This window comes from Tachyglossus aculeatus, chromosome X1, assembly GCF_015852505.1.
Source record: "Tachyglossus aculeatus isolate mTacAcu1 chromosome X1, mTacAcu1.pri, whole genome shotgun sequence".
Taxonomy (NCBI): domain Eukaryota; kingdom Metazoa; phylum Chordata; class Mammalia; order Monotremata; family Tachyglossidae; genus Tachyglossus; species Tachyglossus aculeatus.
The window spans coordinates 115,697,383-115,721,201 of NC_052101.1; the positions used below are offsets into that span (position 1 = coordinate 115,697,383).

General features: G+C 47.6%; 1 protein-coding gene across 4 annotated transcripts; it reads right to left on the reverse strand.

The window, feature by feature from the left end:
* Positions 1 to 459: 459 nt before the first annotated feature.
* Positions 460 to 17,248, reverse strand: DDX39A (DExD-box helicase 39A). 4 transcript variants are annotated; one of them, XM_038773019.1, is made up of 11 exons: positions 17,142 to 17,248; positions 10,402 to 10,675; positions 9,504 to 9,631; positions 8,740 to 8,832; positions 7,883 to 8,066; positions 4,466 to 4,584; positions 3,871 to 4,002; positions 3,544 to 3,653; positions 2,112 to 2,256; positions 1,694 to 1,864; positions 460 to 781 (listed from the first exon to the last, which is right to left on the reverse strand). In XM_038773019.1, exons 2-11 carry the CDS (start codon positions 10,607 to 10,609, stop codon positions 749 to 751), a joined length of 1,323 nt encoding a protein of 440 aa, XP_038628947.1. In that variant the 5' UTR covers positions 10,610 to 10,675; positions 17,142 to 17,248; the 3' UTR covers positions 460 to 748. The 4 variants fall into 4 exon arrangements, with proteins under 4 accessions (XP_038628947.1, XP_038628946.1, XP_038628948.1 ...); XM_038773018.1 differs by having other exon boundaries at positions 17,120 to 17,248; XM_038773020.1 differs by lacking the exon at positions 17,142 to 17,248 and adding an exon at positions 15,520 to 15,555.
* Positions 17,249 to 23,819: the final 6,571 nt, after the last annotated feature.

The following is a 23,819-nucleotide window of genomic DNA, read 5'->3' on the forward strand; positions in this document are numbered from 1 at the left end:
AATGGGGATGAAGACTGTGAGCCCCCCGTGGGACAACCTGATCACCTTGTAACCTCCCCAGTGCTTAGAACAGTGCTTTGCATACAGTAAGCACTTAATAAATGCTATAATTATTATTATTATAGAGCATGGTCCTGGGAGTCAGAGGGTCATGGGTTCTCATCCCGGCTCCGCCACTTATCTGCTGTGTGACCTTGAGAGAATCATTTAACTTCTCTGTGCCTCAGTTATCATCTGTAAAATGGGGATTGAGTCTGTAAGCCCCTCGTGGGACAGGGACTGTGTCCAACCTGATTTCATTGTATTCACCCCAGCGCTTAGTACAGTGCCTGGCACATAGCACTTAACAAATACTATGATTATTATTATTATTGCCAGCCAATTCCAAAAGTCCTCTTTTCCTATTCTGCCCAGACAGAGTTAAATGGCAGGAGAAAAAGATATTTTTTTTTGGTTAAAACTTTATTCTCATTAAATCTCATCTTGACAACAGAAAAATGAAATCAACCCATCCTCTCTTCAAAAAGCAGAAAGCAAAGCAATTGACATGATGCCCCAACTTTCCCCTCTGCCAACTGATGGTTAAATGCTTTCATCAACTGCAAACCAATGGCTGGTGGAAAAGAGAGAGGGGATTTTGGTTGTTAAAAGTGGTCTCACAAAACCTCAATCTGAATTCTAAAAAATTAAATACACTCGTCGTCACTTGAAAAGCAACAGATATGGTGGCAGCAATGGACCCCGACTTTCACATCTGTGACCCTTGGTCAATTGCTTCCATCTGTGGGAAATAAAGAAAGAACGGTCAGCCTTTACCACCGAAGAAGCAGAGAGAGCGGGGACGTGGGACGGGGACGAGAGCAGGGACGAAATGGATCGGATTAGCACAGATCAGCACAGCTGTTGCAGAAGCACCCTAGCCTCCGGTGACAGTTTCTGCTATTCTTTCCTCCACTATAGAGGTCTGGAGAAGTACAAGTTTCTGGCCTAAGTCTGACAGACATCCCCCAAGACAATCTGGACCTGGCACCCAATGCTTTTTGACCCATGTCCAACGTGGTTCCCTGGTTCTCTCTTCCTCCTGTTGAGTACTTTCTAATCCTGTTCCTGGATCTGGACTAGGGGGTGGGGGAAGAGTTCTCTCTCTCACCATTTTCCTTTGTTCCCCTAATTGGGGCAGTGTTCCCCAATATCCTCCCATCAGGACCCACTCTTAGGCTCCTATACCTGTAGGTCATCATATGCCAGCAACATTGCTTTTCCCTGTCATCATCTCTACTAAGGCACACTCCCGACATATGGGGAGCAAGGAAGGCCTAAGTCCAGATCATTTATTGTGCTGCTCAGGCCCAACCTATACTGCTCTCTCCCCATTTCAGTGGGCTTGCCCTTTCCTTTCTCATAGACTGGGAGTCCCTCGAGGGACAGGGGCCTTGTCTAATTCCCACCTGTGCTCTTTCCAGCGCTTAGTACAGTGCTGTGCACACAGCAAGCACTTAATAATAGTATTACTACTACAGTTCACGACAGGTGGAAGCCAAGACCATGTTCAGAAGCCCACGCTCCGCCAGGATGGAAAATAAACCCAGCAGCAGGCACTCCAGTTCCACCAAGAGGGCTGAGCGGTGGGCCAGCCTACCCTTTCGGGGGGGTCTGTCCCATCCACCCACCCTTTATCTGTTCGGAAGCCTACCTCAGATACAGAGAAAGTCTCATAATCCTTTGTGACGTGCATTTCCTTTGGGAGTTCTTGCAAACTGATGTCAAAGCGTTTCAGAATGTCCCTTAAGACCATGGCATCTGCTTCACTGGTGACAAAACTGATGGCCATCCCACGGGTTCCAAAGCGACCAGCCCGGGCCACCTGCAGTGACAGACGGAGAAGGAGAAAGGTCAGGGCAGACAGAATGGGAAGGTCACCTCCAGCTCTGGAAGGAGTGGCAGCCAAGGGGCCAGGGGCTAGCACAGACCAAGCACAAAAGCCTCCAACTTTCCTGAGAAGTGTCCAAAAGGCTGAGGTTTGGACCACCGTGAGTAACACAAAGGGAATGTGCTGAGATTCTAATGCAGGTGGCTTGAAAGACCCAGGAGGACTGAGACTGGAGACTCACCCGGTGCAGGTAGGTGTCGGAATCCTCAGGCATATCATAATTGAAGACGACATTGACCCGCTCAATGTCCATCCCACGGCCAAAGAGATTGGTAGTCACCAATATACGGCTCTCAAACTCCTTGAATTGCTGGTACCGAGACAGTCTGAAGAAGAGGAGGAGGGACGGGTGGATTTCGGTAAGAGGTTTTGCATGGGAAGTAAATCTCAAAGAGATGATCGGGGGATGAAAAAGGAGGATAGGCTAAAAAGATTAGTGCTCTTGGGTCCAGAAAGGTGAAGGCTGAAAGGCTGAGAAGCAGTGTGGCCTAGTAGATAGAGCATAGGACTGGGAATCTAAAGGACTTGGGTGCTAATCCTGGCTCTGCCACTTGTCTGCTGTGCGACCTTGGGCAAGTCATGTCATTTCTCTGTGCCTCAGTTACCTCATCTGTAAAATGGCGATTAAAACTGTGAGCCCCACATGGTACGTGGCCTGTATCCAAACTGATTAGCTCGTATCTACCCCAATGCTTAGTACAGTGATTGGAACATAGTACGTGCTTAACAAATACCATAAAAAGGGGGAAGAGGTATGACTGAAGTCTACAAAATCATGAAGGGGTGGACAGGGCGAGCCTGAAATTGGACACCCACTGAAGTTTGAAGGTGGTAGGTTCAAAAAAACCCCCCCAAAACCCAGTTCTTCACCTAGGGTAAGCAGACAGAATTCATTCTCACAGGAAGCTGTGAGGGCCGAAAATCGGTAGGTTTGAAACCAGGGGTGCATAATGGATTACTAGAGGGAAAGTTGGCGGTTTCAGTTGGGAACATAGCTAAACTGCAGGGCCGAGAGCAAGAAGGTTGACATGGTTCCCCTAAGCATCCCGCCTCCAGTTAGAAGCAGTCTTTTGGGCAGGATGGACAGTGGCCTGACCTTGTAATGGCATTTAAGAAGAAACAGGCACAGAGGCTGAACACCCACTCCATCCCCCACCCACACTTCTCTCCACACCTAACTAGTGGAAGCAAGAAAAGGGATGAAACAGTTGAGATGGGTATCTCTGGGTTCATTCAGAGTGGACACGCCTTCCCCAATCCTGGCATCCCTCCCACCCCTGAGCCCGGGGCCTCAGACAGATGTTCTTTAACAGATGCCCCAGAGTGGGCAGTTCTGTAATAATAAAAATTAGTACGCACTTACTATGTGCCAAGCACTGTTCTAAGTGCTGGGGTAGATACAAGGTAATCAGGTTGGACAAAGTCCCTGTCCCACACGGGGCTCACAGTCTCAATCCTCATTTTACAGATAAGGGAACCAAGGCCCAGAGAAGTGAAGTGACTTGCCCGAGGTCACACAGCAGACACCTGGTGGAGCCGGGATGAGAACCCATGACCTGCTGACTCGCAGGCCACTCTGCAAGGGGTAGGGGTACCTCGCGCAGGGCACTCACCTCTCTTCTTGTACCATGCCTCTATGGATAGAAGTAGCTGGGAAATTCTGTTCTAATAAAAGCTGACAGAGGGCTATGCAACGTTGCACTGACTTCACAAAGATGACGACCTGGTTGGACAGAGATGGTTAGGACCACCATTCCGGCTCCTGTCGCCCAACCGGCCAACCCTTCCATCTTGCCAACCCAAGTGAGGGGAATTTCCCTCTCTCCACAGCTTGCATTCAGTTCCCTGCCCCCAAAGCTTCTAGGTCTGCCCTGGTTTGGGACAAGGATATGGTATGTAAAAAAAGGGGCATCCTGGAGAGGGAGAAAGGCATTTGTTACCTGGTTGAACTCCAGGGCATCCAAGAGGTCAAAAAGTTTGTAGTTCTTCTCGTTGTCCTTCAAATTCACATAAAACTGTTGTAACCCATGTAGTGTCAGTTTTTTTTCATCATCCACGAAAATCTCCATGGGCTGTTGGTAGGGAAAACAAATCAAACACAAACCAAGAAAAAAACCAAACCAGTAGTAGCTTCTCCTCCAACTGCAAGACACCAGTAATACATTTGATTGCTTTGGTCCCAGAAACCTTTTGACACAGGCAGGGATGCCTCTGATGTCCAGGACTTGAAAGCTTCTAATTGCCCTCCCTCTTCCCCGCCACAGTGCTCCGTTTGGAGAGGGGGGGTGGTGGTGGTAGGGCCTCAGGGGGTCCCATCTGTTGGGGTTAAGAGCTCAGTCCTTCTGAGAGGCAGCTAGGCTGTACCCAGCTGTTTCAGCTTGATGTTGGCAACAATCCAGCACGTGACATCTGCTGGCAGCCATGGGATATCAGCTGCCAGCAAGCAATGGTTCAGGGTCCCTCCCTCCAAGAGGGGAGGGATTTGGCTTCCATGGAAGGCAGACCACAGCTGGGAAACATCATCTCATCACTCACATCATGCATGAATTTCCTGCAGAGAGGCCGGATCTCCTTGCTCATGGTGGCACTGAACATCATACATTGTTTTGAACGAGGCATCAGATGGTAGATCTCCTGTACATCCTGCCGCATAGCTGAACAGAGGAGCCAGATAGGGTCAAGGCCAGGCTAGACTGCCAGCCAGACTTCCACAGGCCTCCCCACCTTCCCCACTCCCCCAGCCTACCACATTCTCTTCACTGGGGAACATTTACTGAGTGTCCCCGGGGTTAGGTGTTGTAGAAATTTGATTAAAAAGGCATGGTCCCTGCCCACAAGGAGGCTATAGATAACGCAAGACAAACACAGATGACAAGACATGCCAAAAAGCAAACACCCGCCCTCCTGCATCTACACACACATGCACACATGCCTTTAAATAAAGAAAAAAAAAGTGCCCAAGTTTGCAAGGGAGGGCATCAAGGGGGTGGGGGTGAATGGATGGAGTTAAAGAGGTAGCAACAGAGAGGCAAACGGGTGATCACAGGGTGGGTAGTGACAGATGGGGGGGGGGAGTATGTAAATGTTTCTGTGGGCCCTGGCACAGCTTTTCTTCAACTCACCATAAATGGGCTTTCAGGCCCGATTATTGTACATCGAAATACATGAGCGATATTTCTAAACCGCTTCATTCTTCCCCCTACCGCTCCCACTTCTTAAATCCCTAGCTCCAGTCTCCTTTTCATAATGCTGCCCCACCCTTGGCTATGTCAGCCTAAAGAAGAAAGATGTAGTGGAAGAAAGAAGGCTCTGGCCAGACAAGCTACCGCTCCTGTGAACTCTCCTCAAGAGAATGTGCCTAGCAGCCCTTGAATTTCTGAATGTGACTTTAACAGGTTCCCGGAATCAGTTTCAGTTTGGTCTAGAACTCAAAATTTGTGGATAAACCGCCCTATTTTCAGGGTGTAGCACTGCTCGCAGTAGAGGCAGCTGTTGAGGAAAACTTCTGAGCTGAGGCCCACACTAAACACTTAAGAGATCCACCCCATTATCTTACCATCCCTTTTGCTTCCAGGCCAATTTATGGCCAGCAGTAAAAAAACCAGAAGCACAGAATTAGCCTATCAGCCTGACTGTTCTTAGGTGGCTGGCTGTTGCTGAGTTTGGCAGGCGCTCAGCTTCATATACATTAACTCTGAAAACTCTGAGTTCCCAGTGAGTCATATTGCATTCACCCACGTCTGTCCCTAATCGGAGATGAGTGTGGACCGGCCACCTCACCCCAAATCGATAAACAAGAAATCCGTTCCAAAAGGGTTGGAGGGGGACAGGGTTTTATCCAGGTGAAAATGCTCAAGTCTGGAGAGGAACACATATCTTGACGCTGAGCCTCCACGCATCTCTGAGCAGCTCTGTGGGTTCCAGAGTTTGCTTCCATTGTGAACTAGTCCACAAATCAATCAATCATATCGATTATATTTATTGCACACAGGACTAAGTGCCTGGGAGAATACAACAGAGGTTCAGTCATTCATTCAATCGTATTTACTGAGCACTTACTATGTGCAGAGCACACTGTACTAAGCGCCTGGGAAAATACAATACAGCAATAGAATACAGTGTGGTGGGGGGGGCAGGGAGGCAGGCATCAATACAAGTAAACAGACATTAATATAAATAAATAAAAGTAAATAAAATTACAGAATATACGTAAGTGCTGTGGGGAGGGGAAGGTGAGCCCGTTGCTGGGTAGGGACCATCTCTATATGTTGCCAAAATGTACTTCCCAAGTGCTTAGTACAGTGCTCTGCACACAGTAAGCGCTCAATAAATATGACTGAATGAATGAAAGGGAGCGAGTCAGGGTGACGTGGAAGGGAGTGGGAGATGAGGAAAAGTGGAGCTTGGTCTGAAAAGACCTCTTGGAGGAGATGTGCCTTCAGTAAGGCTTTGAAGGAGGGGAGAATAATTGTCTGGAGGATTTGAGGAGGGAGGGCGTTCCAGGCCAGAGGTAGGATGTGGGCCAGGGGTCGGTGGTGAGACAGGCGAGATTGAGCCACAGTGAAAAGGTTAGCACCAGAGGAGCCAAGTGTGCGGGCTGGGTTGTAGAAGGAGAGAAGGGAGGTGAGGTAGGAAGGGGCAAAGTGATGAAGAGCTTTAAAGCCCTGCCCACAGGGAGTTTACAATCTAGTGGGGGAGACAAACATTAAAATACATTACAGTTAGGGGAAGCCACTGGGGACTGTAATAATAATGATTAATGATTATGACATTTGTGAAACACTTACTATGGCCAGGCACTGTTCTAACCACTGAGGTAAATACAAGATATTCAGGTTGGACACAGTCCCTGGCCCACATGGGGCTTTACAGTCTTAATCTCCATTTTACAGATGCGGTAACTGAGTCACAGAGAAGTGAAGTGACTCGCTCAAGGTCACACAGCAGACAAGTGGCAGAGCCGTGGCTAAAACCCAGATCCGGGCCCAGGCTCTTTCCACTGGGCCAGTCATTCATTCAGTCGTATTTATTGAGCGCTTACTGTGTGCAGAGCACTGTACTAAACGCTTGGGAAGTACAAGTTGGCAACATATAGAGACGGTCCCTACCCAACAGTGGGCTCACAGTCTAGAAGAGTGGGCTTACGGTCAAGAAGAGTGGGCTCACAGTCTAGAAGAGTGGGCTCACAGTCTAGAAGACTGTGAGAGTCTAGAAGACTCTCACACTGTGTGAGAGCCATTTGGATTAGAATTGAAACACGACAGTGGTATGTGTGTTTCAAGATACGGAGCTCTCCTTTACCCTCTTTGATCATTATGAGTGGGGGTTCGTATTTGTTGGAATATAATATATATAATTGTAACATAATTTGTTGGAATATAATAAAGTGGGAAAACAGGTACTGTATTTATGGGGCAACCCCAAAGACCTCTGAGAGAGAAAGGAAAGTCCCACTCTTTGGGGTTCCATCCTATTAGCCAAAAATCTTCTGAACACAGACTGACAGCCCCAGTGCTGTCACAGCAGTTGCCACTGCCATCACTACAACTGCACCACTCTTTCCTGGGGCATTTCCTAGAAGTTTCTGGCACGGGCAGTGGGATGCGTTTTGGGCTGTATTGGAAACCTCTAGGAAATGGCCTGGGCAGCGGTTCTGGCCCTAGGTGCTTCTACCACTGCCCTGGCTTCAGCAACCGGCACCTGGTGCCCCTCTCCATCCCCTCCCCTTCTCTCTTGGCTCCATCCCATCCCGCTTTGAGCCCCAACAAATTATGGCCTCACCTTACTCCATTTAGCCTGATAATCCTGAGAAAAGGAGAGTAACCCTATCTAATGCCCTAGAAACCCTTTCTGCCATTTACGAGCACTCCTCCTCACCCCAGATTGCTCTAAGCAGTGAAGCCTAATCGAAAGGGCCCCATTTGGAGAGAAGGGAGGAAAAGGGAGACTTACGCAGCTGCTCTAACACCTTGTCGCATTCATCCAGCACGAAGTGCTTCAAATACTTCAGGCTGAGTTTCTTATTACGTACGAGGGCCAAGATCCGCCCAGGTGTTCCCACCACAATGTGGGGGCAGTTTTTCTTTAGAACGTCTTCATCCTTTTTGATGGATAAGCCTCCGAAAAAAACAGCCACCTGAGAGAGTGGGAGACAGTCAGCTGCCACTTTATGACTTCAGCACCCTAGAGGGGGCAGGGGACGGAGCACGAGTGCCTCAGATTCCCAGGCGGCAAGTCCTACTGGCCCTCTCCCCATCTCCCTTCCCCACCACCCGGACCCCAAAAGTGGACCAAAACCTCCCCACCATTACTTCCCCACTCAACTAATGGAGACCCTCAATTATGGCGTGGCCTGATTTGGGGGGGCTTGGGGAAAAAAATCGGACCCTTCCCTACTACTCCCTCACTGTTTGGAGACCAAGTAAACAGGAGAAATGATTCTGGGCAAGTCTGGGTTGCCTGAAGATTTGAAACCCTGGCAGAGGCCCCGACTGGCTCATCAATTGAAACACATTTAAAAGAAACAACAGGGCTGGGATTCCTTCTTGGGGTCTCTGGGGACCCTGCATAATTCATTAGGCTTTTAAGGAGGATAAACGACTGCAAACCTCAAAGGCGGCTGCGGTCGCCAAGTCTTGTAAACGATGGAGGGGCAATAGGGAGGGACAAACTGGAGCCAGAGATTGAAGGGCACCAAGTACCCCTCAGTGCAGAAGAGATCCAATTCCTCCTCTCTGACCGGATAAGGTGCTACTGGCAAGCTCAAGGGGACATACCACCCCATTTCCCATCGTTGGCATATCACTTACTTTAACTTTGGGCAAGTATCTGGAGAAGCGTTCAAATTCTTTACTGATCTGAAAAGCCAATTCCCGGGTATGACACATTATAAGGGCACCAACCTGTTGGGACAAACATCCTCAAAGTCATTCATTTTCCAGGGAGCATGGGGAATTCTTTTTGTTTTTATGGCACTGGTTAAGCACTTACTATGTACCAGGCACTGTACTAAGCAGTGGGGTAGATACAAGCTAATCAGATTGGTCACAGTCCGTGTCCCACATGGGGTTCGTAGTCTTAATCCCCATTTTACAGATGACGGAACTGAGGCACAGAGAAGTGAAGTGACCTGCCCAAAGTCACACAGCAGACAAGTGGCGGAGGCGGGATGAGAACCCAGGTCTTCTGACTCACAGGCCCATGGTCTATCCACTAGGCCACGCTGCTTCTCACTGCTGTTCTTCCCACGAAAAGTAACCCTGGCAATGTCTCTAACTGGGAAAGAGGAAGACAAGGATTTGGTGAGTTTTGGGCAATGTCCCTACTATGGTATTTGGTGGGAAGATTTCCCCCAGTTACATCCAGTCTCCAAGAGTTGCAGTAGAACTGAAAGTGGATTTTATTCAGTTACTTAAGGATTCTGGACAGAAAAAGTTTGGGGATCCGTGTTCTGAGGAAAGCAGGGGGAGGGGAGAAAAATCAAGCCAGCCCCTTCTGCTCAGTCCAGAGACGGACTTCCTGTGGAGGGGACGCTAACTCTATTTGTTTAAGTTCAGAGACTGGAATAACTTACCTGACCATCAATGGGTTCTAACTGCTGCAGGGTGGCTAGTACAAAGACTGCAGTTTTCCCCATGCCGGATTTGGCTTGGCACAGTAGATCCACCCCCAGAATGGCCTGGGGGATACATTCGAATTGGACTGTGAGGAAGAGAGGCAAGAGGTGAGAGGAGAAATCCCTAGACCCTTGCCAGAAAACTCCTCACCTGCTCAGATTTAGAAGGCCTACGGGAGAAAGACCTCCATATGAAGGAGAATCCCCACACCCCCAAAAAGCACCTACTCCACCCTCAACTTTCTGGAGTGAAATTTAAGAACGGTTTAGTTGAGTGTGGTCCACTGAAGGCCCCACCTGTGGTATATAGGATGAGTTGTGGTGGGCAGCCAACCCCATTTCTCTGCTTCCGCTGGCTCCCCGTTGGCCAGGCTAGTTCTAAAAGTGGTGCTGGTTGGACGGACACACAACCTACTCTGTTCCCTGGCACGAGGGAAATGGAAGGGGCGTACAGACTCCCAGCCCCCTTCTTTTATTACTGGCACACCCAGAAATGGAGTTAAGAGGAGGATAGGCATGGCCCCGGGTGGGGGAACGGAGGGGATCAGCTAATGGGTGACCTGCCCCCCCGCCCCCTGTATTCCCTCACTTGGAGGTGATACAGGATTGAAGGGTTACCTCCCCTCAAGCCTCCAGCCCAATCAGAGTGGGGCAGTCTGTTTTAGTGACAGTACCCTCCCACTTTCGGGGAACTATTCTGTAGCAACTGAGCAAGGGAAACACTGCAGCCCCAGGATGCTTGAGGCAAATTAAATAAAAGCAAATGGTCCTTTGTTTGTTATGCTGCACCATAACCATTGACCTGAATGGGCAAACCTGTTCCCCTGCACCGGGTGAGGGGACGGGGACTCCTTACCTTCAGAGGGATGCTCAAAGCCACAGTCCACAATGCATCTCAGAAGCTCAGGCTTCAGTAGGAAGTCTCGGAAGCCAGAGCTGTGAATGGTAACATAGGAGCCCTTCACTGATTTCTGGCCAAGACCGTAGGGCTCTACTACCATATTCTGAAGGTCATCATCATCTTCATAGTCCAGCAAATCCCTTCCTATGCCTTGTTCAGCCATTCTGCTCGCAAAGGGGGCAGGAGCGGGCAAAGTAATGGTTCAAGCAAATAGCCTCAACAGGGTGACCTAAATGGAACATAAGAAAATTCACTCTATAAGCAAATCACATACCTGCTCAGCAGATGAAGCAAAAATTGAGTTCAGGACTAGAACTGAATGCATTTTTGCAGACTATGAGATGTATACTCTCTCCCTGATCACCAGGCCTCATTCTTGCTATTCCCATGGAAACCCCTTTATTTACTCACTCCTTGGGGTCCCCTGCACTCCCCTGCAAAGAGCCATTTTCGGCCTTCCCATTTAGTATTTCCAGAAAGGAGATGATGTGACATGAAGTCAAAGACATTCACTGAAAGTAGACTATGCCATGTACCGTTTCTGTTTAATGGTTTTAGGGGGGGCCATGAAAACACAGGGGATAAAAATGCCATTTCAGTCTAGGCATACAAGCAATTAACAATCTGGGAACACGCTTCAGCTCATCCCTCAAAGGGTGACAGGATGGATCCACTGCAAAAGGTGGGACACCCTAGGCGAGACTCTGCACTCCCAAAACACACACTCAAGACCAATCGATCAATCATGCTGAGAAGCAGTACGGCCTCGTGGATACAGCACGGGCCTGAGAGTCAAAGGGACCTGGGTTCTAATCCTGGCTCCACCACTTCTCCTCTGTGTGACCTTGAGCAAGTCGTGAACTTCTCTGTGCCTCGGTTACTTTATCCGAAAAATGAGGATTATGCGAGACCCATGTGGGACATGGACTCTGCCCAACCTGATTAGTTTGTATCGACCCCAGCAATTAGAAGAGTGTCTGGCACATAGTAAGCACATAACAAATACCATTTTAAAAAATTAATCAGTAGCAGCGTGGCTCAGTGGAAAAGAGCATGGGCTTTGGAGTCAGAGGTCATGGGTTCAAATCCCGGCTCCGCCAATTGTCAGCTGCGTGACTTTGGGCAAGTCACTTCACCTCTCTGTGCCTCAGTTACCTCATCTGTAAAATGGGGATGAAGACTGTGAGCCCCCGTGGGACAACCTGGTCACCTTGTAACCTCCCCAGTGCTTAGAACAGTGCTTTGCACATAGTAAGCTCTTAATAAATGCCATCATTATTATTACATATTTACACTTATCCACTTATGTACATATCAGTATCTGATTGGTTCTTCCCTAATGTGAATTTTCATCGTGCATTTTGTAAGAAACTCTGTTAAGAAATGAAAGAACGTTCTTGTAACAACTCATGCCTATCTGAATAGACCCCAATGCAATATTAGAAACAAATTGTGTAGATGTCCACTGCATCAATCAAGAGGTATTATAGCACAAGTTTTCCTTAATTCAGGATTTGTCAGGAATGAAAGCCCCATGTTCTAGAAGTGAGTGTACAGGTTGGTGTAAGCTCCTTGTGGACAGGGAATATGCCTGTTTATTGTTATATTGTATTCTCCCAGTGCTTAGTACAGTGTTTTGCACATAGTAAGCGCTTAGTAAATATGATTGAATGACTGACAATGAATGGTATATAACCATCTGTGTATTGTACTTATTATTCATTTATTTTAACATAGGTATGGTTATTGCTACTAACAACCGTACAGTAGTACTCTTCTGTTTGTTCTTTCTGACTCCTACTACCATTACTTGTAAATAATTTCTGTCTATTTCTATTAGATGTTAAGTTCCTAGGGGACAAGGACATATCTTTCACTTCAGTTTCCATAGAGGTGAAAGTAAAAATTTATTTCCTGGAATGACAAGTGGGCACTTCTGGGAGGGCAGGTAGTAAAGAGGGGCAGTGGGCAGATGGGGGAGTGCCCTACTAATAATAATAATAATGTTGGTATTTGTTAAGCACTTACTATGTGCCAAACAGTGTACTAAACGCTGGGGGGGATACACAGTAATCAAGGTTGTCCCACGTGGGGCTCACAGTCTTAATCCCCATTTTACAGATGAGGGAACTGAGGCACAGAGAAGTTAAGTGATTTGCCCAAAGTCACACAGCTGACAAGTGGCAGAGCCGGGATTAGAACCCACGACCTCCGACTCCCAAGCCCGGGCTCTTGCCACTGAGCCACGCTGCTTCTCATAGCCATGCTGCTTCTGCTACTAAAATCACATCTCCTCCTGGTGCAACCTCTGACAAATCACTCATTTCCCCACTGTATTTCTGGAGTCCTTACCCCTTAAGCACGTAGGTACTTGCCTCCCTCCCCACCGTAGCACTATCTTTATATCTATTTATAATCATAATCATAAGGTATTTGTTAAGCGCTCACTGTGTGCCAGGCACTATAATACTAAGTGCTGAGGTGGATACGAGCAAATCACGTTGGACACAGTCCATGTCCCACATAGGGCTCACATTCTTCATCCCCGTTTTACAGATGAGGTAACTGAGGCACAGAGAAGTGAAGTGACTTGACCAAGGCCACATAGAAGACAGGTGGTGGAACCGGAATTAGAACCCATGACCTTCTGACTCCCAGGACCGTGGTCTATCCACTATGCCATACTGCTCCTAAATAAATGGATTTATCTATCATCTATCTGTCTATCTTTGTATTCGGTTGCTTCCTCCTCTTGTAATTTTGTTAGTTCTTCCCTTCCCCCACTAGATTGTAAAATGATTGAGGGTAGGGATCGTGTCTATTAATATCAGTGGTATTTGTTGGTGTTTACTATGTGCCCAACACTGTGATAAAAGCAGAGGGGGGTGTATTTACAAAATAATCAGATAAATCAGACACCAGCGCTCTTAGTCGGATACTACTGTATTCTCCCAGATGCTTAGTACAGTGCCCTGCAGAGAGTAGGGGTTCGATAAATGCTAGAGAAGCATCGTGAAACGCTGTGCTAGAGAAGCAGCATGGCTTAGTGGAAAGAGCCCAGGCTGGGAGTCAGAAGGTCCTGGGTTCTAATTCCGGGCTCTGCCACTTGTCTGCTGTGTGACCTTGGGCAAGTCACTTAACTTCTCTGAGCCTCTCTACCTCATCTGTAAAACGGGGATTAAAAGTGTGAGCCCCACGTGGGACAATCTAATTATCTACCAGCGCTTAGAATAATAATAATAATTTTGGTATTTGTTAAGCGCTTACTACGTGCCAAGCGCTGCTCTGAGCGCTGGGGGAGATACAAGGTAATCAGGTTGTCCCACATGGGGCTCACAGTCTTAATCCCCATTTTCCAGATGAGGTAACTGAGGCACAGAGAAGTTAAGCGACTTGCCCAAAGGCACACATCTGATGTACCTTTGACCCATGACTTCTGACGCCCAAGCCCGGGCTCTTGCCACTGAGCCACGCTGCTTTTCAGCGCTTATACCATTAGCATTATTATTATTCTAAGAGGGGAAGGCACTGGGAATGGTGGCGGTGGGTTTTTAATGCCCAGCCCTTCCGAGAAAGGCGGGCTTTGATTTAAGACTGCGGTGGCAGCGAATAGGCGCTGAGCGGATTGCGCCAAAACGGCTTTATTGCATCTTGCAATATAGTGAGGGGCTGATGAGCACCCCTGAAAGGCCCAGCCCCGGCCTGGAGCCTATTCGGGAACAAATAGGTGGTTGACTAATAGTTTGTTCCACACATTTCCTTAAAAGAAAGGACTCCCTGCAGGACACCCGGGGTGGGATCCTAAACCCTCTCCCCCAGCCCGCTCGAGCCCAAGTAATCCGTATTATTCCGAAAGGGATGATATAAAAAGGGGGAGGAGGCACTTGCTTTTGATGTAATTCTTACTGCAATGTCTGCACTTGGGGTTGCACTGGACAGCTCAGAGAGGGCGAGCGCTGCTTCAGGCTCACCGGCTTTCTATGCTTTCACCTCTGGCCACCCTGAACTAACCGATGACATTTTGGGAGCCACCTAAGTGAAATGCATTGTGTTCTGCCCTTGCATTGTATTGCATACTCAGAAATCCTCCCGCAGGGCGCTGCACACTCCCTCCCCCTTCAGCTCACCCTGCAGCCCACTAAATCAAATTCATTCAATCGTACGCGATAATAAAAATGGCAGTTGTTAAGCGCTTACTATGTGCCAAGCACTGTTCTAAGCGCTGGGGAGGTTACAAGGTGATCGGATTGTCCCCTGTTGGGGGGGCTCACAGTCTTAATCCCCATTTTACAGATGAGGTAACTGAGGCACAGGGAAGTTAAGTGACTTGCCCAAAGTCACACAGCTGACAATTGGCGGAGCCGGAACTGGAACCCACGACCTCTGACTCCAAAGCCCGTGCTCTTTCCACTGAGCCACGCTTACTGAGCGCTTGTATATAAGTTTGTACATATTTATTACTCTATTTATTTTACTTGTACATAGCTATTCTATTTATTTTATTTTGTTAGTACGTTTGGTTTTGTTCTCTGTCTCCCCCTTTTCGACTGTGAGCCCACTGTTGGGTAGGGACTGTCTCTATATGTTGCCAACTTGTACTTCCCAAGCGCTTAGTCCAGTGCTCTGCACATAGTAAGCGCTCAATAAATACGATTGATTGATTGATTGATTGCTTACTGTGTGCAGAACACTGTACTAACCAGCGCTTAGAACAGTGCCTTGCACATAGTAAGCGCTTAACAAATGTCATTATTATTATTATTATTGTTATTATTACTAAACGCTTTTACGTTCACTACAGGTTCGGCCCCTGCCCACCTTGAACCAGACCGATGGGTCTAACACGTTCCCACGGGTTCCCCCTCTGCCCACGCTGTACCTGATCGATGGGTCTAATATTTTCACGCTGGTTCAGCCTCTGCCCACCCGGAACCTCAGCGATGGGTCTAAGTTACCTCCCACCGGTTCGGCCTCTGCCCAGCCCGAACCTGTCCGATGGGTCTAATTTGCTTTAGCCGTTGATTCGGCCTCTGTCCACCATAAACCTGATAGACGGTTCTAACTTATTTTCACCTCTGGTTCAGCCTCTGTCCACCCTGAACCTGACCGGTGGGTCTAACTTGCTTTCATCGCTAGTTCACCGATGGCATTTTGGGAGCCACCCAAGTGAAATACATTGTACTACGCACTTGCATTGTATTACGCACTTAAAAATCCACCCCCTCGGGCGACATACGCTCTCCCTCCCCCTCCCCACCAACTCACCCTGCAGCCCAGTGTCTAATTCATGTTTGCCACTAGTTCAGCCTCTGCCCACCCTGAACCTAACCAATGACACTTTTTGAGCCACCTTGTGTTTACTGTTTTACTGTACTCTCTCAAGCTCTTAGTATAGTGCTCTGCACACAGGAAATGCCTAATAAATACGATTGATTGACAAATTCATTGAATTTCTCACTTGGAAACCCACTCGTACCAAGCAAGATACCCACTCCTTTCCCTTTCAGCTCACCCTGCAGCCCACTAGCTCTAATTTACTTCCACTGTTGGTCCAACCTCTGCCCACCCTGAACCTGACCGATGGATCTAATTTATTTTCACCAGTGGGTCAGCTTTTGCCCACCCTGAACCTAACTGATGGCATTTTTTGAGCCAAGTGAAATGCATTATATTGCGCATTTCCATTGTATTACGCACTTGGAAATACTCCCATAGGAACACACCCTCTCCCTCCCCTTCAACTCATCCTGAGTCTAACTTTCACGGCTGGTTCTTCTGCCCACCCTGAACTAACCGATGGCATTTCTGAGCCACCTAATAATAATAACGGTATTTGTTAAGCGCTTGCTATGTGTGAAGCACTGTTCTAAGCGCTGGGGGGGACACAAGGTGATCAGGTTATCATCATCATCATCAATCGTATTTATTGAGTGCTTACTGTGTGCAGAGCACTGTACTAAGCGCTTGGGAAGTCCAAGTTGGCAACATATAGAGACAGTCCCTACCCAACAATGGGCTCACAGTCTAAAAGGGGGAGACAGAGAACAAAACCAAACCTACTAACAAAATAAAATAAATAGAATAGATATGTACAAGTAAAATAAATAGAGTAATAAATCTGTACAAGCATATATACATATATACAGGAGCTGTGGGGAAGGGAAGGAGGTAAGATGGGGGGATGGAGAGGGGGACGAGGTGATCAGGTTGTCCCAAGTGGGGCTCGCAGTCTTAATCCTCATTTTACAGATAGGTAACTGAGGCCCAGAGAAGTTAAGTGCCTTGCCCAAAGTCACACAGCCAAGTGGCAGATCCGGGATTAGAACCCGTGACCTCTGCCTCCCAAGCCACGCTGCTTCTCTAAGTGAAATACATTGCAATACGCACTTAGAAACTCCCTCAAGGAGTTCAAAACCGAATGGGGGAGGCTAACAAAAACCATCATGTCAAGAAATTGCTGGCTATAATGGGGACGGGGGGTGTGGGTGGAGGGGGGTTTCTCCCCTACCCTCGGTTTGACAGGGTGTTTTCAATGAAGGGTAGGGAAACATCCACGATGGACGATGTGGAAAAGGGGCTCTTCTGATAGAAACCCCCCCACATCCCTCCCTGCTCTGTCCAGCTCCAACTGTCAGCTCCTTTATCCCCCCCCCCCGCCCCATTTATCTCCTACCCAAGGCGCCCCAGTTTTCTACCATACACTTGACCGCCTTCCTTCAATCTCCTCTTGCACTCGATCTGCTTTCCCTCGCGCGTTTTCCAACCCTCGTTTTTTGGCCTTGCCTTTCCCAGCCCACCAACGTACAACCGGACCTCGCCCCTCACGTTCTATCATTTAAACGCCTACCGGGCGCTTAGACCGATCGCGCGCCAAAACTAAACGCCCCCTTTCTCTTCGGTCGCTCATTGGACGCCGGGCTTGTCAGTCAAGAGCCATCGCCGATTTTAATTGGCCAGAAGAAAATCGCGGGGCGAGGGGAGAGAAGGCCAAAAAAAGCCTCAGTATAAGTGGTTCGCTGTCAATGCCTGCATATCTGGGTAAATTAAAGAGTCGTCATCACCACCCCTTCCCTCACGCTTAGCACGTGATCGGTGCCAGCGACGAGGGCAATCCCCGCCATGTTTAGTATTGGCACAATAAATAGTTGAAGCCAGAAGAGGGCGCTCTGCAGACCGGGCAACTGGCTTCGGCCCGGGATGGCCGCCATTTTCTTATCGCGGCCTTTGATGAGCGCGCACTGTGGGCAGGACATTGTTTGGTACTTGGAAGCACACACAAAAAATAACCAGAAAGCCACGCCGACTAATAGATACTGATATCTATTCATCATCATCATCAATCGTATTTATTGAGCGCTTACTATGTGCAGAGCACTGGACTAAGCGCTTGGGAAGTACAAATTGGCAACATATAGAGACGGTCCCTACCCAACAGTGGGCTCACAGGCTAAAAGGGGGAGACAGAGAACAAAACCAAACATACTCACAAAATAAAATAAATAGAATAGATATGTACAAGTAGAATAAATAGAGTAATAAATATGTACAAACATATATACATATATACAGGTGCTGTGGGGAAGGGAAGGAGGTAAGATGGGGGGGATGGAGAGGGGGACGAAGGGGAGAGGAAGGAATAATCTATTATTATTATTATATCAAATAAAGGGGAAGGCAAATAAATAAAAATATTTATTGGGCAGCCACTGGATGCAGTGCATTATATTAAGCACCTGGGACGGTAATAATAATAATGATGATGATGGTATTCGTTAAGCACTCACTTTGTGCCAGGCACTGTATTAAGCGCTGGGGTGGATACAAGCAAATAGAGGTGGACACAGTCCCTGTCCCATGTGGGGCTCACAGCTGCTTCTCAAAGTACCACACAAAAGAACAATAATAATAATTGTATTCGTTAAGCACTTATTAGGCGCCAGGCACTGTACTAAACGCTGGGGTGGATACAAGAAAATCGGGTTGGACACAGTCCCTGTCCCAGGTGGGACTCACAGTCTCCATTCCCATTTTACAGAGAAGTGAAATGACGTGCCCAAGGTCACACAGCAGACAAGCGGCAGAGCTGGGATTAGAACCCATGACCTTCTGACTCCCAGGTCATGCTGACGTGTTCCCTACTCATAGCTTACACTCAAACACGGAAGGCAGATACAAAAATATTTGCACTTAGAGTAATAAAACTAAATAATTGAATGGAAAATTTAATTTAAAAACAAGTCCTGGGACTGGTCCTAGAAGTGTCTGGTGGACTTGGACTGTTTGGGGTATTGGGGTTTAAGGAGGGAAGGTTTTATAGGAGGAAGTGGGATTTTTAGGAGAACTTTGAACATGAGGACAACTGCGGTCTGATGGATTTGGTTGGGGGTGTGGGAGCTCTAAACCAGAGGACAGCTTGAGCAAGGGGACAGAGATAGGAAAGTCAAGAACAAGGAGCAGTTAGAAAGGTTAGCTTGAGAGGAACGAAGTGAGAGACCTAGGAAGTAGTGGATGAAGAGAGCTGGTTTGATTGAATTGCTTTATTAAAACCACATCTCCTCCAAGAGGTCTTCCCTGATGCAGTCTTCATTTCCTCTAACCGCCTTGCCCTCTGTGATGCCTATGCATGTGACTGTGTACCCCTTAAGCGCTTTGATACTCACCCTAGCCCCATAGCACCTATACCCATATCCTTATACTCTATTTACCTACCTGTAATTTATTTTAATGTCTACCTCTCCTGTAGACTGTAAACTCCTTTTTAAAAAATTTTAATGGCATTTGTTAAATGCCTTTTATGTATCAGGCACTCTAGTAGATACAAAATAATCAGATTGGACTCAGTCCATGTCCCACATGGGCTCACAGTCTTAATCCCCATTTTACAAATGACATAACTGAGGTCCAGAGAAGTTAAGTGATTTGGCCAAGTTAATGCAGCAGACATGTCATCATCATCATCATCATCATCAATCGTATTTATTGAGCACTTACTATGTGCAGAGCACTGTACTAAGCGCTTGGGAAGTACAAATTGGCAACATATAGAGACATTCCCTACCCAACAGTGGGCTCATGTCATGGAGATGGGGTTAGAGCCCAGGTCCTCTGATTCCCAGGTCTGTGCTCTTTCCACTAGGCCATGCTGCTTTTCCTTGTGGGCAGGGATTGTGTCTACCAATTCTATTGTATTGTAGTTTCTCAAGCAGTATATCTCTCTGCGTGCAGTAAGCACTCGATAAATACTATTGATTGATATTTAAGATGGGAAGAGTTGGTGGGAACCTTGAAGCCAATCGTGAGTTTTTGCTTGGTCTGGTGGAAAGATCACAGTCCTGGAAGTCAGAGGACCTGGGTTCTAATCCTGACTCTACCACTTTCCTGTTGTGTGACCTTGGGCAAGCCACTTAACTTCTCTGTTCCCTCATCTGCAAAATAGGGATTCATTACTGTTGGCCCCATGTGGGACAGGGGTTGTGTCAGATCTGATCATCTTTTACCTACCACAGGGCTTGACCCATAGTAAGCACTTAATGAATATTATCATCATTATTATTTGGCCTGATGGGGAAGGAAATGGGGAGACAATGTAAGGTAATAATAATAATGATATTTGTTAAGTGCTTACTATGTAGCAGGCACTGAACTAAATGCTGGGGTAGAGCTAAGATAATCAGGTCCCTGTTCCAGATGGGGCTCACAGTCTAAGAGAACAGGTACTTGAGTCTCATTTTACAGATGAGGAAACTGAGGCACAGAGAAGCTAAGTGACTTTCCCAGGGGGTCGCCTAACTGGCAAGTGGTAAAGCTGGGATTAGAACCCAGGTCTCCTGATTCCCAGGCCCATGCTTTATCCACTAGGCTATGCTGCTGCTCTCCACTTCTCTACATTTTGAGGAGTGGAGGGCAGTAGGCCGAACGACCTTTCAAGAAGATGAATGGTACAGTAGCATACAGTATAGATCGGAGGGGGATCGGCTGGAGGCAGGGAGACCATTCATTCATTCATTCATTCATTCATTCATTCAATCGTATTTATTGAGCACTTACTGTGTGCAGAGCACTGTACTAAGCGCTTGGGAAGTCCAAGTTGGCAACATATAGAGACGGTCCCTACCCAACAGTGGGCTCACAGTCTAGAAGGGGGAGACAGACAACAAAACAAAACATATTAACAAAATAAAATAAATAGAATAAATATGTACAAATAAAATAAATAAATAAATAGAGTAATAAATACGTACAAACATATATACATATATACAGGTGCTGTGGGGAGGGGAAGGAGGTAAGGCAGAGGGGATGGGGAGGGGGAGTAGGGGGAGAGGAAGGAGGGGGCTCAGTCTGGGAAGGCCTCCTGGGGGAGGTGAGCTCTCAGTAGGGCTTTGAAGGGAGGAAGAGAGCTAGCTTGGCGGATGGGCAGAGGGAGGGCATTCCAGGCCAGGGGGATGACGTGGGCCGGGGGTCGACGGCGGGACAGGCGGGAACGAGGCACGGTGAGGAGATTAGCGGCAGAGGAGTGGAGGGTGCAGGCTGGGCTGTAGAAGGAGAGAAGGGAGGTGAGGTAGGAGGGGGCGAGGTGATGGACAGCCTTGAAGCCGAGAGTGAACACTTTTTGCTTGATGCGTAGGTTGACTGGCAGCCACTGGAGACTTTTGAGGAGGGGAGTAACATGCCCAGAGCATTTCTTCACAAAGATGATCCGGGCAGCAGAGTGAAGTATAGACTGAAGTGGGGAGAGACAGGAGGATGGGAGATCAGAGAGGAGGCTGATGCAGTAATCCAGACGGGATAGGATGAGAGCTTGAACGAGCAGGGTAGCAGTTTGGATGGAGAGGAAAGGGCGGATCTTGGCGATGTTGTGGAGGTTAGACTGGCAGGTTTTGGTGACAGCTTGGATGTGAGGGGTGAACGAGAGAGCGGAGTCGAGGATGACACCAGGGTTGTGGGCTTGTGAGACGGGAAGGATGGTAGTGCCGTCAACAGTGATGGGAAAGTCAGGGAGAGGGCAGGGTTTGGGAGGGAAGACAAGGAGTTCAGTCTTGGACATGTTGAGTTTTAGGTAGCGGGCAGACATCCAGATGGAGATGCCCTGAAGGCAGGAGGAGATGCGAGCCTGGAGGGAGGGAGAGAGCAGGGGCAGAGACCAGCAAGGAAGCTGATGAAACTCGTTGTGGGCCAGGAATGTGTCTGTTTATTGTTGTATTGTACTTTCCCAAGCACTTAGTACAGTGCTCTGCACATGGTAAGTGCTCAATAAATGTGATCGAATTAATGAATGGTCTAACCGTGGTATGACAAGAGAAATGGACAAAAATTGCTCAACATAAATTATAAAAACAAAGTAGGCAAATAAAAAGTAAACAGATAATAATAATAATAATGGTATTTTTAAGTGCTTACTGTGTGCAAAGCACTGTTCTAAATGCTGGACAGGTTACAAGGTAATCAGGTTGTTCCACCAGGGGGCTCACAGTTTTAATCCCTATTTTACAGATGAGGTAACTGAGGCACAGAGAAGTTAAGTGACTTACCCAAAGTCACACAGCTGACAGTTGGCGGAGTCTGGATTTGAACCCATGACCTCTGACTCCAAAGCCCATGCTCTTTCCACTGACCCACGCTGCTTCTCACAGATAAACACCTAAGTGCTAAATAATAATAATGGCATTTGTTAAGCGCTTACTATGTGCCAAGCACTGTTCTAAGCGCCGGGGGGGATACAAGGTTGTCCCCCATGGGCTCACAGTCTTAATCCCGATTTTCCAGATGAGGTAACTGAGGCCCAGAAAAGTGAAGTGACTTGCCCAAAGTCACACAGCTGACAAGTGGCCGAGTCGGGAATAGAACCCATGACCTCTGACTCCCAAGCCCGTGTTCTTTCCACTGAGCCATGCTAAAGTGGCTGAGGTGATGACATGACCAGGAAAACGGGAATAAATAAGGAAAGGAGGAGCTGGATTTTTAGGAGTACTTTGAAAGTTGTCAGGAATGGGTGTGGTCACTATTTAATGAGTCCAACTCTGGTTAATAAATTCCTGTAGTCCTCTCTGGCTCTCCAGATAGACCCTCTCGAGGTAGGTTGGCTGGTCCCTAAGGCTTTCCACAACTTCCCACTTCTATCTGGGGAGGGTCTTGGGGTTGTCAACAAATTCAGGGCAGCAAGCCAGAGCACAAGGTTCAAGGATATTCTCCCTCTACACTCGCAGTGATGATGATGATGATGATGGTATTTGTTAAGCACTTACTATGTGCAAAGCACTGTTCTAAGCGCTGGGAGGATACAAGGTGATCAGGTTGCCCCACGTGGGGCTCAGAGCCTTAATCCCCATTTTACAGATGAGGGAACTGAGGCACAGAGAAGTTAAGTGACTTGCCCCAGGTCATACAGCTGACAACTGGCGGAGCTGGGTTTTGAACCCATGACCTCTGACTCCAAAGCCCGTGCTCTTTCCACTGAGCCACGCTGCTTCTCGTAGTGCTCTGCACATAGTAAGCGCTTAATAAATACGATTGATGATGATGATGATGATGACTTTAGCTACTGCCTCCCAAATCTACCTGGCCTCCTACCCACTCTGTAATCTTATTTTCCTGTTTGCCTCCACGTGGATGCCCTGTTGACGTGAGAGGCAGGATTGTCTAATGGAAAGAGCACAGGACTGGGACTTCAGGAGATCTGGGTTCTAAATCTCGGCTCTGCCACTTGCCTGCTGTGTCAGAGCTACTTACATTGTTTCTACCACAGTGTTTGGCACATAGTAAGAGCTTAACAAATATTATTTCAAACGCAAAATGTTTTAAACCGAATTTCTTATCTAATAATAATAATAACTATGTGTCAAGAACTGTTCTAGATTTAAGTCAATCATGTCAGCCACAGTTCCTATTCCTCATGGGGCTCCTAGACTAAGAGGTAGGGAGAAGCCCATTGGGTAGGGATTATCTCTGTTGCCAAATTGTACTTTCCAAGCACTTAGTACAGTGCTGTGCACACAGTAAGCGCTCAATACATAAAATTGAATGAATGAACAGGTATTGAATCCCCATTTTTCAGAGGAGGAAACGGAGGCACAGAGAAGCTAAATGACTTGCTCAAGGTCATGTAGCAGGCCAGGTTTAGAACCCGGGTCCTCTGACTCCCAAGCCCGTGCTCTTTCCACTAGGCCACGCTGCTCCTCCACCTAACTTCCATCTCCGTTCAAAACCCCATCCTCCCTGTCCCAGAAGCCCGCAACCTTGGTGTCTTCTTTATCTTCTCACTATTTTTCAGCGTTCACATTTACTCAACTGATAAATTGTGTTCTTTCTTCCTCTACATTTCTCAGCTCATCCCCTTCCCCTCTACCCAAACAATTAGCACCCTGTTCCAAGTG